This window comes from Rhinoderma darwinii, chromosome 4, assembly GCF_050947455.1.
Source record: "Rhinoderma darwinii isolate aRhiDar2 chromosome 4, aRhiDar2.hap1, whole genome shotgun sequence".
Taxonomy (NCBI): Eukaryota; Metazoa; Chordata; class Amphibia; order Anura; family Rhinodermatidae; genus Rhinoderma; species Rhinoderma darwinii.
This window is the reverse complement of record NC_134690.1, coordinates 369,401,663-369,420,078: the sequence shown is the minus strand read 5'-3', so window position 1 is coordinate 369,420,078 and position 18,416 is coordinate 369,401,663. Positions and strand designations below refer to the sequence as shown.

General features: G+C 38.7%; 1 protein-coding gene across 4 annotated transcripts in view; it reads left to right on the top strand.

The window, feature by feature from the left end:
* The window catches only part of KIF16B (kinesin family member 16B), a 242,300-nt gene that overhangs the window by 48,703 nt on the left and 175,181 nt on the right, over positions 1 to 18,416 (top strand). For all 4 annotated transcript variants that reach the window (XM_075863098.1, XM_075863097.1, XM_075863096.1 and 1 more), the window contains exons 9-13: positions 3,460 to 3,628; positions 3,885 to 4,016; positions 6,332 to 6,507; positions 12,756 to 12,821; positions 14,568 to 14,627. In XM_075863098.1, coding sequence (XP_075719213.1) covers positions 3,460 to 3,628; positions 3,885 to 4,016; positions 6,332 to 6,507; positions 12,756 to 12,821; positions 14,568 to 14,627 — 603 coding nt within the window. The remainder of the gene's footprint in view (positions 1 to 3,459; positions 3,629 to 3,884; positions 4,017 to 6,331; positions 6,508 to 12,755; positions 12,822 to 14,567; positions 14,628 to 18,416) is intronic.

The window sequence follows — 18,416 nt, the reverse complement described above, 5'->3', positions numbered from 1 at the left end:
TAAATGTTTTGCTTCAGATATTGATATATCTACACTCTATACATAGTGCTATGCTGTACATGTGATTCATTCCTCTAGAAGGCCTTGGGGCATTATATGTGTAGAATAATAATTGCTTAATGAAATGTTCTCTCAAGGCTTCGTCTCATAAGGAGAATAAATAAGTGGCAGTCCTCTCTAAGGCTGTTTTCAATCTTCTCAGATGTCCGTGTATTATTAATGTCTGCTTCAAAAATAATACAATCTTTATCAGCACCGTCTTTCAAATTTTTGAATTTATTTTGCGATTTCCTGTCTTTTATTACATTTGATAGATGTTGATATTGATAACGATGATATTATTGATGATGATGACGATGACGATGATGATACTGATGATGATGATATTATTATTGATGATGATGATGATGATATTATTATCGATGATGATGATATATTTTGTTAGCATTAAAGGGGTCTTCCGATCCAAGAAAGTGATGGCATACCACTCTAGTTCCTGGAGTTTATATGATTGTTTTATTAGATGTCATGCTTCTTTAAGACCTATTAATGTCTCTATAGAACTATATGCCTGTTTTTGTTTGTAATCTTGAAAAACCCAATATAAACTATTGTCCTCCGATTTTTTTTTTTTTTTTTTTTTTTTTTTTTTAAACAAGTTGAGTTAAATAGAAACATAAGGCTTTGTTCTTATCTGCGTTTGTGGTTTCTGTTGTTCTGCCACGTCAGAGCAACGAAAATCCCGGAACCACCGGATGCGTTGCATGACTGTAACCAACGGCTCCTGATGGAACCCAGTGACTTTAATGAGTTCTGTTGAGTCTCCGTCGTGGTGTCCGTCGTTTTGCCAGACAAAACAACGCAGCATGCTAACTGAACCTCTGATGCAGATGTAAACAGAACCTAACTAGTTTCTTATCCTACTTGGGATTAATAGAATAGCTGGCAGCCTAGGACATTACTGAAGAAAAACTTAAAAATGTACTCCATTGTCACATGTCCGTAAGCCACACAGTGTCAGTGTTAGGGTACGTAGGGTAGACGTAGTAAAAAAAAAAAATCCACGAAGCAGCTGAAAAATCAGATACTGCATTTCAAACGATGGGATCCGTAATTCTGCTAGATAATAGGCATTCTGCGGATGTAAAAAATCTGCAGCATAATGCGAAATCTACATGGATATTTTCTGCTACATGCAGATACATCTTTAAAAACACCTTTCACATGTATTGTACTGAAATTTGTTGCACGTTTTCGGTGCGGAAATCCATGACACATACGCCATCTCTGAACATGCCCATAATAATTTTATTTCTACAGTTCTATCTGGAAAAGGAGGGAAATGCAAACAACTATATATAAAAAAGTGTCAGTATTCTATTTGTTGCCAGCCCAGAGTTGTGGTAGTTAATTCATAAAACAGCCAAATAATTCATTAGGCAATGGTGAAAACAACTCATTGGAATGTGATAAATGTTTTGCTGGTTTTGCCTTCGAGATTAGATCAGGCCATAGAAAGGAAATAGATCATTAGCAAATATGCTAATTACAGTAAATAAGTAAATAATTTTTCTGCGATCTCAACCATTTGTACTTTACTAATTGGCTCCATACACAGATTGTCTGCTGTGCGGTAGATGCCCAAGAGATGTTTTGTATGTAATATTGCTGGCCAATCTGTGATCCCATATTGAGTGTGTAATGTGCAGATGATGAACGTGATGACAGACTTGAAGACCAGTGCAAAGTTTAGTTTGTCCAATTGGCCACTTCTATTAATAACTTTACATCTCGCCGTGCTTCTTATTTTGAGAATTTTTGAAGTGACTGAGATATACAGTTTAACCCGACAGCAGATTTTAAAGGGAAAATCCAGTCATAAGGATCTTCTGATACGTCATAGATACATTTGGGAAGATCACAATGGTGAGTGATCTTGGACAACCCGAATTAAAAGCTACGGAAATCAATGCTAAATTTTTTAGAATGCTGTCAGATTTTCAGCAACAAAAATCACTCCGCAAATATTTCTAGTTGTGCAGCTTTTTGGGAGTAGGTAATGCATAATAAATATAAAATATGTAATATATATAATAAATATTAAAAGTTTTGTTGCTCTAATTAGCCATATAAAGATGAATTATGCAATATTGCAGTTATTATATTAGACACTAGATGTCATCACAACATGCTAAGCTCCTGAAATGCATCTTGTTTTACAGTCTGCTGTAAAATTGAATGGCACCATCCCATTATCACTTGTAATCAGAGGGTTATTAACACTTCTTCGCTATCGGTAAAAAAATAAATACAATTTTTTAAGCCTTAGAAAGTTGAAAGTTTCGCTTTAATATATGTTACTGGAAGAATCAGCTCCTTGTGTCCCTCTATTATCTTTATACATGATTTTAATCTCTGTGTATAGAGCATGATGTCACACCAATAGACTTATTATAATACCCAGCCATCATAAAGTCATGCCTTGCACCTTTAGTTTTAATCCACTACAGGGAACATCTTCATTAGATTACTATGTACTGATGGGATATTGGTTACCTTTTGTGTGTGGGGTGTGTTTTAAAAAAAAAAAAATAGGACTTCTTCAGACTAGTGTATTGTGCCCATGTTTACCAGTCCGTATTACACCATCCTCTGCACACTGGTTCTACTGAACTTAACTTACAGCATGATAGATCCGTATGATGCTTTAAAGGTATATTCCCAACGTAGACATTTATGGCTTATCTACAGGATATGCCATAAATGTGTGATAGATGCAGGTCCCACCTCTGAGACCAGAGCCTATATCGAGAACGGGGTTCACTCGACCCCCATTTTGTCTGGTGCAGTGGCCGCAAGCTACCGATTCCAGGGCGGGACAAGTTGAGAGGGGGCCGTGCATGTGTGTGGCTCTCTTCATTCTGTTGTATGTTTCTATAACGCCTGTTGAACTGAATGGAGGGAGCCACGTATGCACGGCCCCCTCTCCACAAGTACCCGTCTGGAATTGGCAGCTTGCGGCCGCCGAACTACGTAAAATCGTTCTTAATGTAGGTGTGAGTCCCAGAGCTTGCACCCATCTCTATCAATCATTTATGGCATATCATGTGGATATGCCATAAATGTCTAAGTTGGGAATACCCCTTAGAACTGCGGTAAGTCCAGGTGTTACATCTGGAATATACTGTAGATTGTTATTCAGATGGGCACATTGTACTCATGTTTGAGGCCTTAGACTGTAATCTATTTAACAGAGACTGCCATAAATAAATTAGTTTTCTTTGCAATGCTTTGGAAAGCCCATGACTATTTAATTAAAAGCAATAATGAGACCAATTGGTTTCCATCATTTTTGTTTCTCCGAGCAATCACCATTAATAGCCTAAGTTCTTGCCTATATCATAAGCTGTACTGGGAAAGATGATCAATGTAATTGGTTTAGTTGTTCTTTACTTTCAGGCCAAATTTGATGCTGAAATGCCCTGTGAAACAGTCAGCAAAATTCATTTAGTGGATCTGGCCGGAAGTGAGCGAGCAGATGCTACTGGTTCTACTGGTGTGCGACTCAAGGAAGGAGGAAACATTAATAAGTCTCTAGTAACTCTGGGAAATGTCATTTCTGCCTTAGGTATGCTATTAGATTATCATTTCTTAATTTTTACATTGTCTCATGATTGCTGCTTCGGTATTGTCTCATCTAATATTTTTCACTGGTGACATATATTAGACATTGCCTTGAACCATTTAAAAGTTTAAAAACTTATTCTGTGTTTTATGACTGTAAGAGTGCAGAAAATATCCCAGAGGGATTCTTCAGATTCTGAGGAGAGAATAGAAAGTCGTGTTTTTTTGCATTAATTCTCTTTTCTGTCTTTTGTTCTCAGCTGATTTATCTCAGGATGCAGCCAACCATCTTGCGAAGAAAAAGCAAGTGTTCGTGCCTTACCGGGATTCCGTTCTGACTTGGCTGTTAAAAGATAGCCTGGGAGGAAACTCAAAAACCATAATGATTGCCAGTAAGCATTCAGAGGCAGTCTTATTAATGCAGTTTAGAAGGTTAGCTGTAAAATAAGAGTAATTGATTATACATTTTTATATACGGGTATAAAATGTGCTAAAAGCAAGTTCTCTCCATCACTTGTTTCCTAAGATCAGAGATTGCAGACTAGAGTTTTCAAGTAAATAAAGAGTTGACTTAATATTTTCACCCCTCTGGGAAAAGCGGGGAGGTTACATGGCCAGTACAATCTTTTCTCTGCTAGTGCTTCCATATGTCTTCTGAAAGCACCAATATGAAGGCTATGGGAGAGCCAAACAGTGCTATGCAACTAAAATATATATACTGTAAAAGTCTGGTCTGTGGGGGTCCGAATGCCATGACCTACTCTGATCTTGGTAGCTGTGCATGCCTCGATAAGATTTACAGAAACAGATCATTGACTTTTAATGGAGAGTGACCCTAAACTTTTCTACCAGAAATGGGGACCTGGCACACCCGTGCTCGGATTGCCACACCAATCAGACTTTCGTGACATATCTAGTCTAGAAGTTTTGTGACAAAACCCAGTTAATTTTGAGCACCCAGTAGAAATATTTAAATCGAAATTCCAGTGAGAAACAGAATTTTAAGAGTTGAACTCCCCTTCACCCTAAAAAAACCTTACTGACCTGGGTTCTGTAGGTGATGTAGAGTTCCTGCAGGTTTCCTGAATCTAACAAATAAAAAATAATGCACAGAGTGTTTACATGATCTGCGACGTTGTCTCTATAATTTAAAGTGTAGCTAAATATTTGACAAACTTCTGACATGTTATAGTGACATGTCAGAAGTTGGATTGGTGGGGGTCCGAGCACTGAGACCCCCACCAATCGCTAGAATGAAGCAGCTGAAGCGCTCGTGTGAGCGCTCGGCCGCTTCATGACTGTTCGGCTTTTTCCGGAAATAAATGTATCGGTGTACGGACTCAATAGAAAGTCTGAGCCCGTACTCCGATACATCAGCTTCCCGGAAAAAGCCAAACAAACGCTTCAGCTGCTTCGTTCTAGCTATTGGTGGGGGTCTCAGTGCTCGGACCCCCACCAATCCAAACTTCTGACATGTTATTATGACATGTCAGAAGTTTGTCAAATATTTAGCTACACTTTAAATGTTTCCTCTGTTACTGCAGGATATTAAAGAGGACCGGGTGCATCATTGCTACATGTCCAGGGGTCATCAAACTGCTCAACTTCGGTTCTTTTTACACAGGCAGATTTTCTGCTGGCATTGAGCACCAAACGACAATATAGCAAGTCGATCGGCGCTTTTGTAGATCTATTTACATGGAGCGATCATCGGTGCTATATGTGCCCAATGATCATTAGTGTGGTTGTTTGGGCACATACGGTTTTATTATCGACAGCACATCCCTGTTTACAAAGGAAGATGCGCTGCTGACAAACCGTATTCTACACTAATACCCTAAAAACATTCAGAAACCACCCTTTTAATACAAGTTCGCATAAACTTTACCCTTTTTGTGGTCCGGTTCATGGCACAGTCCTGCGAAAATTGGGATTGTTGGCAAGTATTGAAATTGCTTTTACAGTGCTTAGGTTAGAGACTCACACAACACTGTTTGCGTTCGTTATGGTTGGGGATTACATAAGAAATTAACTTTGCAGCCCTTCCCTGAATTGTATAGCAGGAGGTATATTATGCACACAAAAGATGGAGTGCCTTCTATTATCAAAGCATCATTTAACAAATTTGCAATAGCCTGTTACAGGTCATTGAAAAAAACATAAACTGCTTTACGTGGCAACAGTACTTCCAGCAGATAGAAGCATTTGACTGATTGAGAGGTTTTCTTTTATGCTAATGCTGTGTTTTACCTTTGTTTTTAGTGTAGTTGTATCAGTCTAGGTTGTTACAGGCAGGTCAGTGTGTTCCATGTAGTGTCCTCTATCTATTACCGTATTTCTTCTTTTATTTATTTTTTTGTTACATGTAATCAGTAGTGATGATTTTAGTCAGGGTTTTACTTCTTACCCTCAATCGGATGCGACAAGAATGCAATCAGTTTTTTTTCTGATAGATTTGTTTCCAATCTATAAATAGAGCAAGTCTACTTCACTTCTCATGCAATTCTTCATCTACGCTATGAAGCCTAGTGGCAGCAGTTCTCTTCTTTCCAGAAGTCTTGAGTAATAGCATAAGAAATATAAAGAAGTGAGCAGAGTACACGTTCATGTAATAGCACAAACCTATTTGACTTTCAAATTGCAAACACCACCTTGTTCGTTGGCGCTTAAGGTGCTGAATAATTTGTTTTTTGAATTCTTTTCACAGCTATTTCGCCTGCTGATATCAATTATGGAGAAACCTTAAGTACACTTCGCTATGCAAATAGAGCCAAAAACATTATCAACAAGCCCACCATTAATGAGGATTCTAATGTCAAGCTAATTCGTGAGCTGCGAGCTGAAATAGCTCGCCTGAAAGCTTTGCTAGCTCAGGGGAATCAGGTTAGTGCTTTTAATTCTCAACTTATAATTAACTTTCTTTGACTAATAGCATCTATTTCAAGGTCTTAATATGATCATTATCTCTTTCATTAAATTTATTTGGGTAAGAGTAAACATCTACCACCCCCAGATATCAGTAAGTGACAAGACTCTAATAAGACCACTTATTGCAGCATTTTGTGCCTGTCGCTGTTATCCCTCTTCAGCTCAAGTCCAAATTAATGTGCTTTTTAGATGTTTTGCCGGGAGTCCACAGAGACACCTATGACCAAGCTTACAGAAGGGCACTGAGGCAGCCCATCCATCCTGTGTTAAGAACTGGATTCATTTTTAAAGTCATAGTGCCCCAGAATATCATTGTGCCAAACCGATAGTGGCCCCTACAGTAATAGTGCCACACCTAGTGCTTCATAAAATAATTGTAAACCAATAGTGCTCCAACATTAATAATGCAATGACCTTGTCACATTACGCCAGAGATCAGATCTCTCTAAAATGGTCTTTTGCCTAGGAGGGTTAACCATTCATGAGGAAATCAGCGGCTCCTGTGCCCCACCTTGGAATCCAAAAGTTGAAACTGATTCTCTAGAACAATTGGAATGCCCGATGCTATTGACGTCACTGTTTTTAATGTTTAGCAGAGACAAATGCAGCAATGCAGCCAATCACTGACCTCCACATTAATGATAGCATGTAGGGCATGTGACCGCTGAGGCCAGTGATTGGCTACAGCAGTCACATGCATGTACTGCATATCATCGCTCCAGGAAAGTGATAAGACTGTTGTAACATTTCCTGCAGTCAATTTAATTAAACTGTCTAACAGTGGCTTACAAAGGGGGAGGGGTCCCAATAGCGAAGATCATAATGGCCCCTGTTATGGTGCCATTTACAGTGGATATATATAATTCTACACACCCCTGTTAAAATGGCAGTTTTTTTTTGCCATGTCGAAAAATCAGTCCAAGATTAATAATTTCAGAACTTTTCCACCTTTTAATTTCACCTATAATCCGTACAATTGTATTGAAAAACAAACTGAAATCTTTTAGGGTGGAAAAATTAAAATAAAGAACAAAAATAATGTGGTTCCATAAATATGCACACCCTTAAAATAATATTTTGTTGAATTACCCTTTGACTTTATGACAGCATTCAGTCTTTTTGGGTAGAAGTCTATCAGCATGGCACATCTTAAAGAGGCTCTGTCACCAGATTTTGCAACCCCTATCTGCTATTGCAGCAGATAGGTGCTGCAATGTAGATTACAGTAACGGTTTTATTTTTAAAAAACAAGCATTTTTGGCCAAGTTATGACCATTTTTGTATTTATGCAAAAGTCCAAGTGGGCGTGTTTAAAGTAAAAGTCCAACTGGGCGTGTATTATGTGCCTACATCGAGGCGTTTTTACTAGCTGGGCGTTCTGACGAGAAGTATCATCCACTTCTCTTCAGAACGCCCAGCTTCTGGCAGTGCAGACACACAGCGTGTTCTCGAGAGCTCACGCTGTGACGTCACTCACTTCCTGCCCCGGGTCCTGCATCGTGTCGGCACCAGAGGCTACAGTTGATTCTGCAGCAGCGTCAGCGTTTGCAGGTAAGTAGCTACATCGACTTACCTGCAAACGCTGATGCTGCTGCAGAATCAACTGTAGCCTCTGGTGCCGATGTGTCCTCGCTCGTCTGACACGATGCAGGACCTGGGGCAGGAAGTGAGTGACGACACAGCGTGATCTCTCGAACACGCTGTCTGCACTGCCAGAAGCTGGGCGTTCTGAAGAGAAGTGGATGATACTTCTCGTCAGAACGCCCAGCTAGTAAAAGTAGTAAAAACGCCCCGATGTACGCACATAATACACGCCCAGTTGGACTTTTACTTTAAACACGCCCACTTGGACTTTTGCAAGCCTCATTTGCATAAATACAAAAATGGTCATAACTTGGCCAAAAATGCTAGTTTTTTAAAAAGAAAAACGTTATTGTAATCTACATTGCAGCGCCTATCTGCTGCAATAGCAGATAGGGGTTGCAAAATCTGGTGACAGAGCCTCTTTAACTTGGCAATTGTTGCCCACTCTTCCTTGCAAAAGTGCTCCTAATCTGTCAGATTGCGAGGGCATCTCCTGTGCACATCCCTCTTCAGGTCAACCCACAGATTTTCAATGGGATTCAGGTCTGGGCTCTGGCTGGGCCATTCCAAAACTTCTGGTGTACCATTCTTTTCTTTATTTGGAGGTATGCTTTGGGTCGTTGACGTGCTGAAAGGTGAAATTCCTCTACATCTTCAGCTTTTTAGCAGGGGCCTGCAGGTTTTGTGCCAATATTGACTGATATTTGGAACTGTTCATAATTCCCTTCACCTTGACTAAAGCCCCAGTTCCAGCTGCAGAAAAACAGCCCCAAAGTATAATGCTGCCTCCACCATGCTCCATAATGCTGCCTCCACCATGCTCCATAATGCTGCCTCCACCATGCTCCATAATGCTGCCTCCACCATGCTTCACTGTGGGCATGGTGTTCTTTTGGTGATGTGCAGTGTTGGCTTTGCACCAAACATACCTTTTGGAATTATGGCCAAAAAGTTCAACCTTGGTCTCATCAGACCATAACACGTTTTCCCACATGCTTTTGGTAGACTTGATGTAGGTCTTTGCAAAACATATCCGGGCTTGGATGTTTTTCTTTGTTAGAAAAGGCTTTCATCTTGCTACTCTACCCCACAGCCCAGACATATGAAGAATGTGGGAGATTATTGTCACATGCACTTCACAACCAGGCCCTGCAGAAAGTCCTGCAGCTCCTTTAATGTTGCTGTAGGCCTCTTGATAGCGTCCCGGACCAATTTTCATCTTGTCTTTTCATCAAGATTTGAGGGATATCCAGTTCTTGGTAATGTCACTGTTGTGCCAAATGTAATCCACTTCTTGATGACCGACCGTCTTCACTGTGTTCCATGGTATATCTAATGCCTTGGAAATTCTTTGGTACCCTTCTCCTGACTGATGCCTTTAAACAATCAGATCCCTTTGATGTGTTGTAAGCTTTAGTTGTCACATCCAACATAGAAAATGTCAGGAAATTCCTAATAGAACAGCTGAACTTTATATGGGGTTACTCCGAATTACTTTAAATAATGGCAGCTGTGCACTGACTACTATTTAACATGAATTTGAATGTGATTGGCTAATTCTGAACACAACCACATCCCCAATTAGAAGAGGGTGTTCACACTTATGCAACCACATTATTGTAGTTATGTTATTTTTATTGTTCCCCTCTAAATGATTTCAGTTTGTCTTTCAATGCAATTGTACAGATTATGGGTCACGTTAAAGGTGGAAAAAGTTCTGAAATGATTCATCTTGTACTGTTTTTTTGACATGACAAAAACCTGGCATTTTAACAGGGGTGTGTAGACTATATCCATTGTAGGACAGAAGGGTCTAATTTTTGTTTCTACCACTATGCCCTTTGCACAGCCCTTGGGCCAGCTCCCCACTTCCTTGTTCGCTAACCATGACTTTCCTCTGCAGAGAGAGGAGTCCTGCACAGGTTCTTGCTAACTAGTAGCAAAGGTGTGGGACCAAGAATAGCTGGCCTCCTCTTTCTTTCCAAGGACCCTATGGTGTAGTGTGCCTCTATGGTTTGTACGACCTTGGTGTTTATGGCACCTTCCTCCAAAGAATTTAGATGAAAATACAATATTAAAATTATCATCACAAGAGATATGTTTCACTCCGAGACGCAGTGTTTTTATTCAAAATCCTAAAACAAATGTAAAGTAATAAAATATTAAAATAACAAATTAGTCCCAGTTGTTGAAAAGGAACATGAATAAAATAAATGTCTGTATATACTGACAATGAAAATAAGAAAGAAGTTATTCCCATCATGTATCAGCCGTACTTACTGTTTTGTAAGGTACTAAATCTGTAAGCGAGAAATTTTATGTGAAAAATCATGATCTACTCAATAATAAAAGACATCTTCGGCTATGCAGTGTAGGTATAAGAGGTGTTATCCAGTGTTGTAGAAGCACTCGAGATTTATTCTAGGGTTACAAATTTCATAACTGAATGTATAGCTGTCTGGAACAGCAGTCCATAATAATGTCAGATACAATTGATGGAAATAGGAGATGTGAGACAGGCAGAATCTGAGACACTTTCCCTTTCAGAGATGTAAACATCCTTTTAAATAATAAATTCCAGTTCAGACTGCGGCAAAGCCCAGGTTCAACCAAGTAAATGTAGGTGTACCCTTAAATGAAAAAAGAAGGTTCCAGGAAGAAGGGGAGCGGTACGAGTGCCATCTTGGTAGTTGTGCCACATAAGAGAGGCAATTTCCCACAACCTTACTCACTACTCAGTAAGTAGTGGTTCTTCATCTGAGCTCCAGTATCTCTTTGAAAGGGAATTATATATATTGCATTCCCCATCCAGCTTCCGTCATCAAATTATTTTCTTTCACTATTTATTGTCCAGTTTTCACATCCAACAAAGGGCCATAAATAATCTCATAGTCTGGACAACTTTAATCTTCGTTTTTAGACTCACTACTACCGTATATTTGTAGATTTTTTTTTTTCTGTGTGTATTTTTTTCACTTGGTTAAGTGCCAGACTGCGCCATACCTGCGGACTACATTACCAGGGACGTAAGGAGTTCTCATGTGCCCCCACAGCAAAAACTGGATTACGGTCCTCTTAGTTATACCCACATTGGCAGTTAGGGGGTTTTGCTAAATAGAGTATAATTATTATTATTATTATTATTATTATTATTATTATTATTATAATGATACATAGATTTAACTAAGATATTTTATGTGTACAGATGTAGCCAAGTTGATCTGGACTCTGATAACTTGCTGCAGCGTGATATCGCACAACAAAAGCCATTGAAAATGGATTCTTGATGCTGTATTTAATGCGTTAGGTCAAGATAAAGATGTATACATCTGTATATAATAATTTGCTTATATGGAGTTTTCTCTGTGGCACCTTCTACGTCTTCCTTGCATTTTTTTTGAACTCTTTCCTAGTTTTTAGTGACCTACATACCTTTCCCTTGGTTTCTTCCTCTTGTGTACTCTTTCTTTTACCCCTTTTGTCCCTTCAGGTGTCAGATATCCTTTTTAAACAATTATTGCCAGTCATTTAAGAATAGAGCCTACTAGGCCCCATTGCAACTTCCCTGGTAGTTACACACACAACTGTTCTTTATTGATCCGTGGTTGTAAAAGCGGTCTACCACTTTATTTCTTCACCATCAGTGCCAAAGTTGGCTTTCTTGTTTTCCCTGTTGTCTAAGGCTAGGTCTTCACAATGACCCTCATGCAGCTTTCTTTTTATTATGCAAAAATTGGAGTCACGGTAATGATTCTATTTTACCGTGAAGCTTGGGAGACTCTGTGACTCCTTAAAGGGGTTTTCCGAGCTTATGAAAAACACAGAAAAGTACCTGCATGTGTCTGAATGGTCACCAGACGATGCAACTATAGCTCAAAAGTAATTTTTTTCATTATGTTGCCCTGCTCTATGCAGCGCTTTGTTTTAATTTTTGCTATGATCCCGCTCTCATCTCATATATGCCTTAAACGTCTCTCATGACACAACTCCTTTAAATGAAATCCCTCTACTTTTTTAACTTTTCATATAAGGGTCACCTCCCCTCTACCGATAATGTCCAGTAGAGAAATATTTGTAAGTTAAAATTATTTCGGCACTGGGACAATACCTAGCCCACCACAAACCAAGCAGTCCTGTGCCACGACACAACACGATCAAACTCTCAGAATAAAAGTAAGAGGTCTGTAGAAAGTAGAAAAATAGAAAAGGTTGATCAAATAGGTTTGATCAACCGGGAAACTATGATATAACTTTGGATATTCATAGAGGCTATCTGGAACATTTTTAAACAAATTACAAATAATTGAGGATTTTATCTGAACAGAACACATTGAAGATAAGTTGTGGCCGTGGGCAAAGATGTTTTCTTCTGAACGGCAATCTGTCAGTAGTCCTACTGAAGGACATGGCAGCCAATGTTTTATCCATCTTTTCCATGTAATGAGGCCTTTGGCTGTGATGGCTGAATTATGGATTTTTCCCCCCATATTTTTCTTTATAGAAATGAAAGAGGTGAATGTTAATATTATTATAGGGAAAATAATCCTACGGTCTCCACTTTTTACCTCATGTTCTTGTTGTCTAAACATATTAATAGTGTTTATTTTTATTTTTTTTAGATTGCACTTTTAGATTCTCCGACTGCTTTAAGCATGGAAGAAAAACTGCAACAAAATGAAGCCCGTGTAAGTATTTTAACAATCTCCAGCTCGGCTTTCACTCGTACAAACTTTAATTTATTATTTATTTGAGGAACCTTTTGAACTTGGGTGTAAAACGTGGGTCTTGGTCTTTTCCAGTCGCGGAAGTTGTGTTAAACATGAATTTCAATAAGGCAAATACTTCAAAGGATGAATGTATTCTCAGATAAGACACTGGAAGGATAGTTTGGAGATCTGGCAGTGAAATGCAGCATTTTGTAGTACAGCTCACGGTTCTATACTCTGAGCTTATATCCTGCTGATAAAAATTGTAATATTGCCTGTTAGCTTAAAATCACATTTTTATTTACATGGCTCAGCTAGGTATGGCGGGCATTTAGATTGGTCACATGCTGGCTGTCATTTTAAACCGTGTGGATATTCAAATTGCTATTATACAGGAGGCTTACTTACCTGTAACATATTAGAATAGAACTACTTACTTATTCCAACCATATTCTTTCATGAATGCAAGTCAAAACTATTTGCCATACACTGCCGACTTTTACGATCACCGCAATTGTCAGCCCACAATTCAAACTTCGTTTTGTCTTGTTTCCAAATATTTCTATTTTAATGGGGTCAATAAAAAAAAACTCTACATTTTTTTTGTCCTCCTGTTCTGATGAATAGTTTTTTTTTTAACATTTTGAGCCTGGACCTTTTTATAAGCTAACAAACCTTGAAAGAGCATTTCCCCTAAAATTAGAAAAATCACTAGTAAAAGTGGTCTTGGTCGAGTTGTTAGGTAGAAATTGTTTTTTTTATAAATTAAAAGTGTCCTCAAAAAATGGCTGCAATTGTAGCTTTTTCAGAGGTTTTGATCCAGTTGTCTCGGACTCTTAAAATGCAAATTGGCTGAGGAACACACCTAGTTACTGACTAATTGATTCTTAAGGCGCACATTCTATGGCTGTATAGAATCTGTATGTGCCCTTACATTACACAAAAAAATTGTTGGTGACGACAAGATATCACTACCATGTTGTTTTGTACTGCAAATCGTGGGCCTGTCCAGCCTTGAATACATTAAAACATCTTGCTATAACCATGCAGATTTACTGTTGAGGATTCTTTGGAAGCTGGTTACCATAAAAACTATTACCCAGATAGAAATCGCTAAAATCTAAACCACGTAATAGAACAGGACCATTCAAATACTTGCTTTTATTACAATTTTATTTTTATTTTGGGGGAGGTACTCTTTAAGCGACCATTGCTTAAGATTTTCCTTACGGACTTTAACCTGTAAGATACTTTTAGTGTATATTGTTTGTATTGGTTGCATGAATGTCAGGTTGGCTGTTCCTCGGGTTTACACAAAGGCCATATCTTTAAGAATTGTTTAAATATGAAAGGGGTTGTCTCCCAATACTGAGGGCATATTACAAGGATATGCCATTAGGGTCCCATAAATGATGGCTAGAGTGATGTTCGGATCGATAAAATGAAGTGACAGCTGCCATAGGAAAGTGCTGTATCACATTGGCTACCGTCCACTTGGCGTTTTTTGGAGGTTTCATGGTCGATCACTTATCGTCAATGTCCAAAAAAAGCCAAGCAGAGACAAAGTGGCAAAGAGCTTTCTCCACTGAACAGACATTGTTGGCATAACCCCTTTGACAGAACCCATGCAGTTACCGATTTCCCAATTCCATTAACAAATCTGTTCAGTTTAGTAAATAAGTTGAAGTGTAATTCCTACTGAAATGGGTTCAACATTTTTTCCAGGTTGAAGAATTGACAAAAGAATGGACGAACAAGTGGAATGAAACACAGAACATATTAAGAGTAAGTTTGGAGACAAGTTTTTTACTACGTTCATTCGTATTAATCTAGTAACCATGCAGTTCTGTATTGTGTACAAGTAATACTATGGTTTGGTGGCATATACAGTAAATTAAAGGGTTCACATGTTAAAAAAAATAAATAAAAAATAAATAAAAATAAATTTAGGCTCTGTTCACATCAGCGTCAGAGGCTCCGGTGGGAATCTCTGCTGCAAATTACGGTATATTTCCTGGAGAAAATAGCGCAGCATGCAGCATTATTTGGTGGGGCAAAATGATGGAAACCCGGCGGTGTCAGTCATTTAACAGATCTATCGCTTCCATCATTTTCATTATTCTGCTCCTATGATGCAATAGAATAACGGAAATTTGAGCGCAGACATTAACAGAGCCTAACAGATTGTTGCAGTACAGTTCAGTCCCCAGTTATTTTGCGGAAACTATTTTTGTAGTATTTATTTAAGTGCACGGACATACAAATTGCTCCATATTTATGTATGACATTCAAGCAGCACCCTATAAAGCCGTGAATATGTAAATGCTGCTCTCTCCAGCTTTAATCCGCATCCGCATTTGCCATCTTAATTTTGACATCGTACATTACAAAGCACACCAAATGTTCTGTTTTAGTTTAGCATTTTATGTACAGTAGTCCATTATATATATTTAATGTTCGGTTATTATGCCATTGCTGTCTTGGATATGTCAACTATTATTGCTGGGATTATTTTTTTGTCTGCCTCTAAATATGGATGATCTGTACATTTCTGACTTGAATACTGATTTTTAGTGTATCCGGCTTATCGGCTGCAGAGCTCCAGGGTGCGTTAAGTCCGTTTACTGCATATAAAGTTGTAATGCAAGTCATTCAGAATGAGGAGCTAATGGAGCCGCCAGGCTGGTAATGTCTGTCCGAAGACTGAACATTGGAGACACTTCTTTATCTCCTTTACTCCCATGGGGCGTGCTCACTTAGGGTGCGTTCATAGGGCGCTCGTGTGTTATTTGTCTACTGCTGAAGTTTACATATAAAACAATGAAACAGACAAATGCGGTGTCAGTGAATGGGAAAGTGGATTATGTATTTTTGTGGCTACAACAGAAAAAAGGCTTCTATGAACTAGAGTTTTTTTTATTTGCGGGGGAGAGGGGAGAAACGCACCACGATTGCACCAAATAATTATTTTTACCTTTTTTTATTTATTTTTTTGGGATGTATTAGTGTGTTTCTCATTTGCAAATGTACACATTATAGAACTATTCTGCTTGGATAAAAAAAAGTGTCTACATCTTTTTACAGATTCTGTTGACTGTATTTAACCCTTTTACTGCCAAGTGGATATGTAATCCGTTATGAAGCAGGATAGAGTTTTACTTTATGGTTTTGTGTCTTTGTCAGGGAGGGGTAGAAGGATCGCAGAGATTTTTGTTGTGGTATGTGTACGTAGACATAGGCAAAAGTGGCATTTTAGGAGGTATTGTGCATCCCAGGCTCTTTCTGAAACAAATTGAAGCCACAAACATTACTTTTTATTCATTTTTAAACAATGTTAGTCTTTGATGCAAAATTGCATGAAGGCGCATATGAATGTAAACTGCTGGTGTCTACCTTTATTAAATATATATGTATGGGGTTATCCTCTCAGCCCCGTTGTCGTATATAGACAATTCTTCCTGTTTTCTCCAATGTGCCCTGCAAGACTTTCTATGGGCCGCGGCCGATGGCCATATATCAATATTTGTCCCATACAAGTTACAGATGCAGCATGTCGTATCATTGGAGTCATGGGACAGCAGGGCGACTTCCTCTTAGACGTTCTGAACAAATCTCAGATGTTGTTTCATTTAGCATCAGAAAAGTAGTAAGGGCCTCCTGCCATTTATCCTTATCCCGCCACATAGTTGTTTTTGTCATATTTCTATAAGTTCTATATTCTTAGTTGAAGTTTTAATACTTGCTTCCCTGGCCACATAAAAATGTAATTCAGAGCCAGCAGTGGCCTGGTAATTTTTTTTTTTTTTTACCACTGACTTGGTCCACTAAGATCTTGTCTAAATAAGTGCCCATGAGAATACACCACAAAATGTTAAATTTCCTCTTTTAAACTCCTAAAGTTTTCATAGCTTTTCTTAAAAGTTTGTGAGAATTTATATCTGTTATTAACCGTATTATCACTTTACATGCATATGTGGTCCTATCGTGCCATGTTTGCTAGAGGACACATTTAAATGGGGGGGGGGGGGGGGGAGTTTTCCCTTTAATGTTGTGCTTGGCACAAAGGGGCTATAATACAGGTAATTAACATTTTCCATTGACCTATATGTAAATAATACTTGTATAATCTGCTCATTAATATGCCTGAATGCACTGATTATATAAGTATGTAAAAGAACTCCTCATTCATGCAATTAATCATTTGGACGTGGCCGATATCCGCAGCAATGCACCATCATGTAACCGATTATTTTCACTGACCGAACCTAAAGCAGTCTCTGTTACTCACCTCCTTTTTGGCGATGTCCTACTCTGCCCTGACTGCTACTGCTCCTCTCCTCCAGCTCTTCCCTAGTTACCCCAGATCATCCTATGCTTTACAACTCCTGCAAAACCCCATAATTCACTTCCTTGCTTTTGCTGAACCTGTTTGAGAAGATGCGGAAATCCGCAAATGACATGAAGTCGCCTTCTTCCTTCAGAGTATTGCAGGAATAATGTCACCCCCCATGTAATTTATTATGAAGATTAAATGCCATTGGACTCTAAGTTGACTTCTATTATAATATAACATAGGGGGTATATTATCCCATATATCTATTAACTTGACATTCCATGTATTTGTATGCAAGTGCCTTTAACTGCTCAAATAACATCTCCTGACTTCTTATATCCTTAAAGGAACACTAAAACAAGAAAGTAATGATACAAGGTTTGCCCCCACTCTTTAAGTCTGCAGAATATTCTGCATGTTTCTGAAACAAAATGTCCTGTGGAAATCATGCTGAGAACACGGTGGTCATTCTCCTGCTAATCTGTTTCAATTTCGGCTGGAGAACAACTTAGTGGGTGGGGCTTAACAATATTTTTGTCATACTTCAGTCAGGGCTGAGGGAGGAGGCTCCTGCTCCAGCCAGTTGTCTTACAGCAAGACACAGGACAGTGAGGAGGAGGGACAGGGGTTTCTATATGTATTGTTTGTTTAAGGCAAATCCGTTCATATACCCTAACCCCATACCATAAATTCTAGTTTATTATGTGCAATACTGTAAATCTTAGTATTCCAATATCTATTCTCCTCGTATAGTGATGTCTTGTCACCGCATATAATGGGCATATCATTTGATAGACGGAACAGCAAGTAGTATGTGACCTTACTTTATCTGATAGGCCGAACAACTGCCGCAGTTTTTATGTCGGCTATTCACCCCCGTAATCTGATGCGAGATAGGATATGTATCGAGATAAGTGTTCAATACATAATGTGGTGCATCCACTTTCTTTCAAATCGCTTGTCATTATTGATATGTTTCTGGAGCATTGTTTGAATTTCTATCTATTGGCTGCAATCTTTTAAGCTTAGATTGACCTGGTGAGTGGTAATGGCGCTATGAGAACGGAATGAGAAAGGCAGCGTAGTCTGCTTTTAGAATGGAAAATTATATCGAGCAGCTATTAGCATCGCTGTTTAGAAAAGCAATTTCCAAATTGCTTTTGGATGCAAGAGGAGCAAATTTCATGCAGAGCTCCTTGAAGCGTAAAGACAGTTTAAGATTTTTTTTGCCCTTATATCAT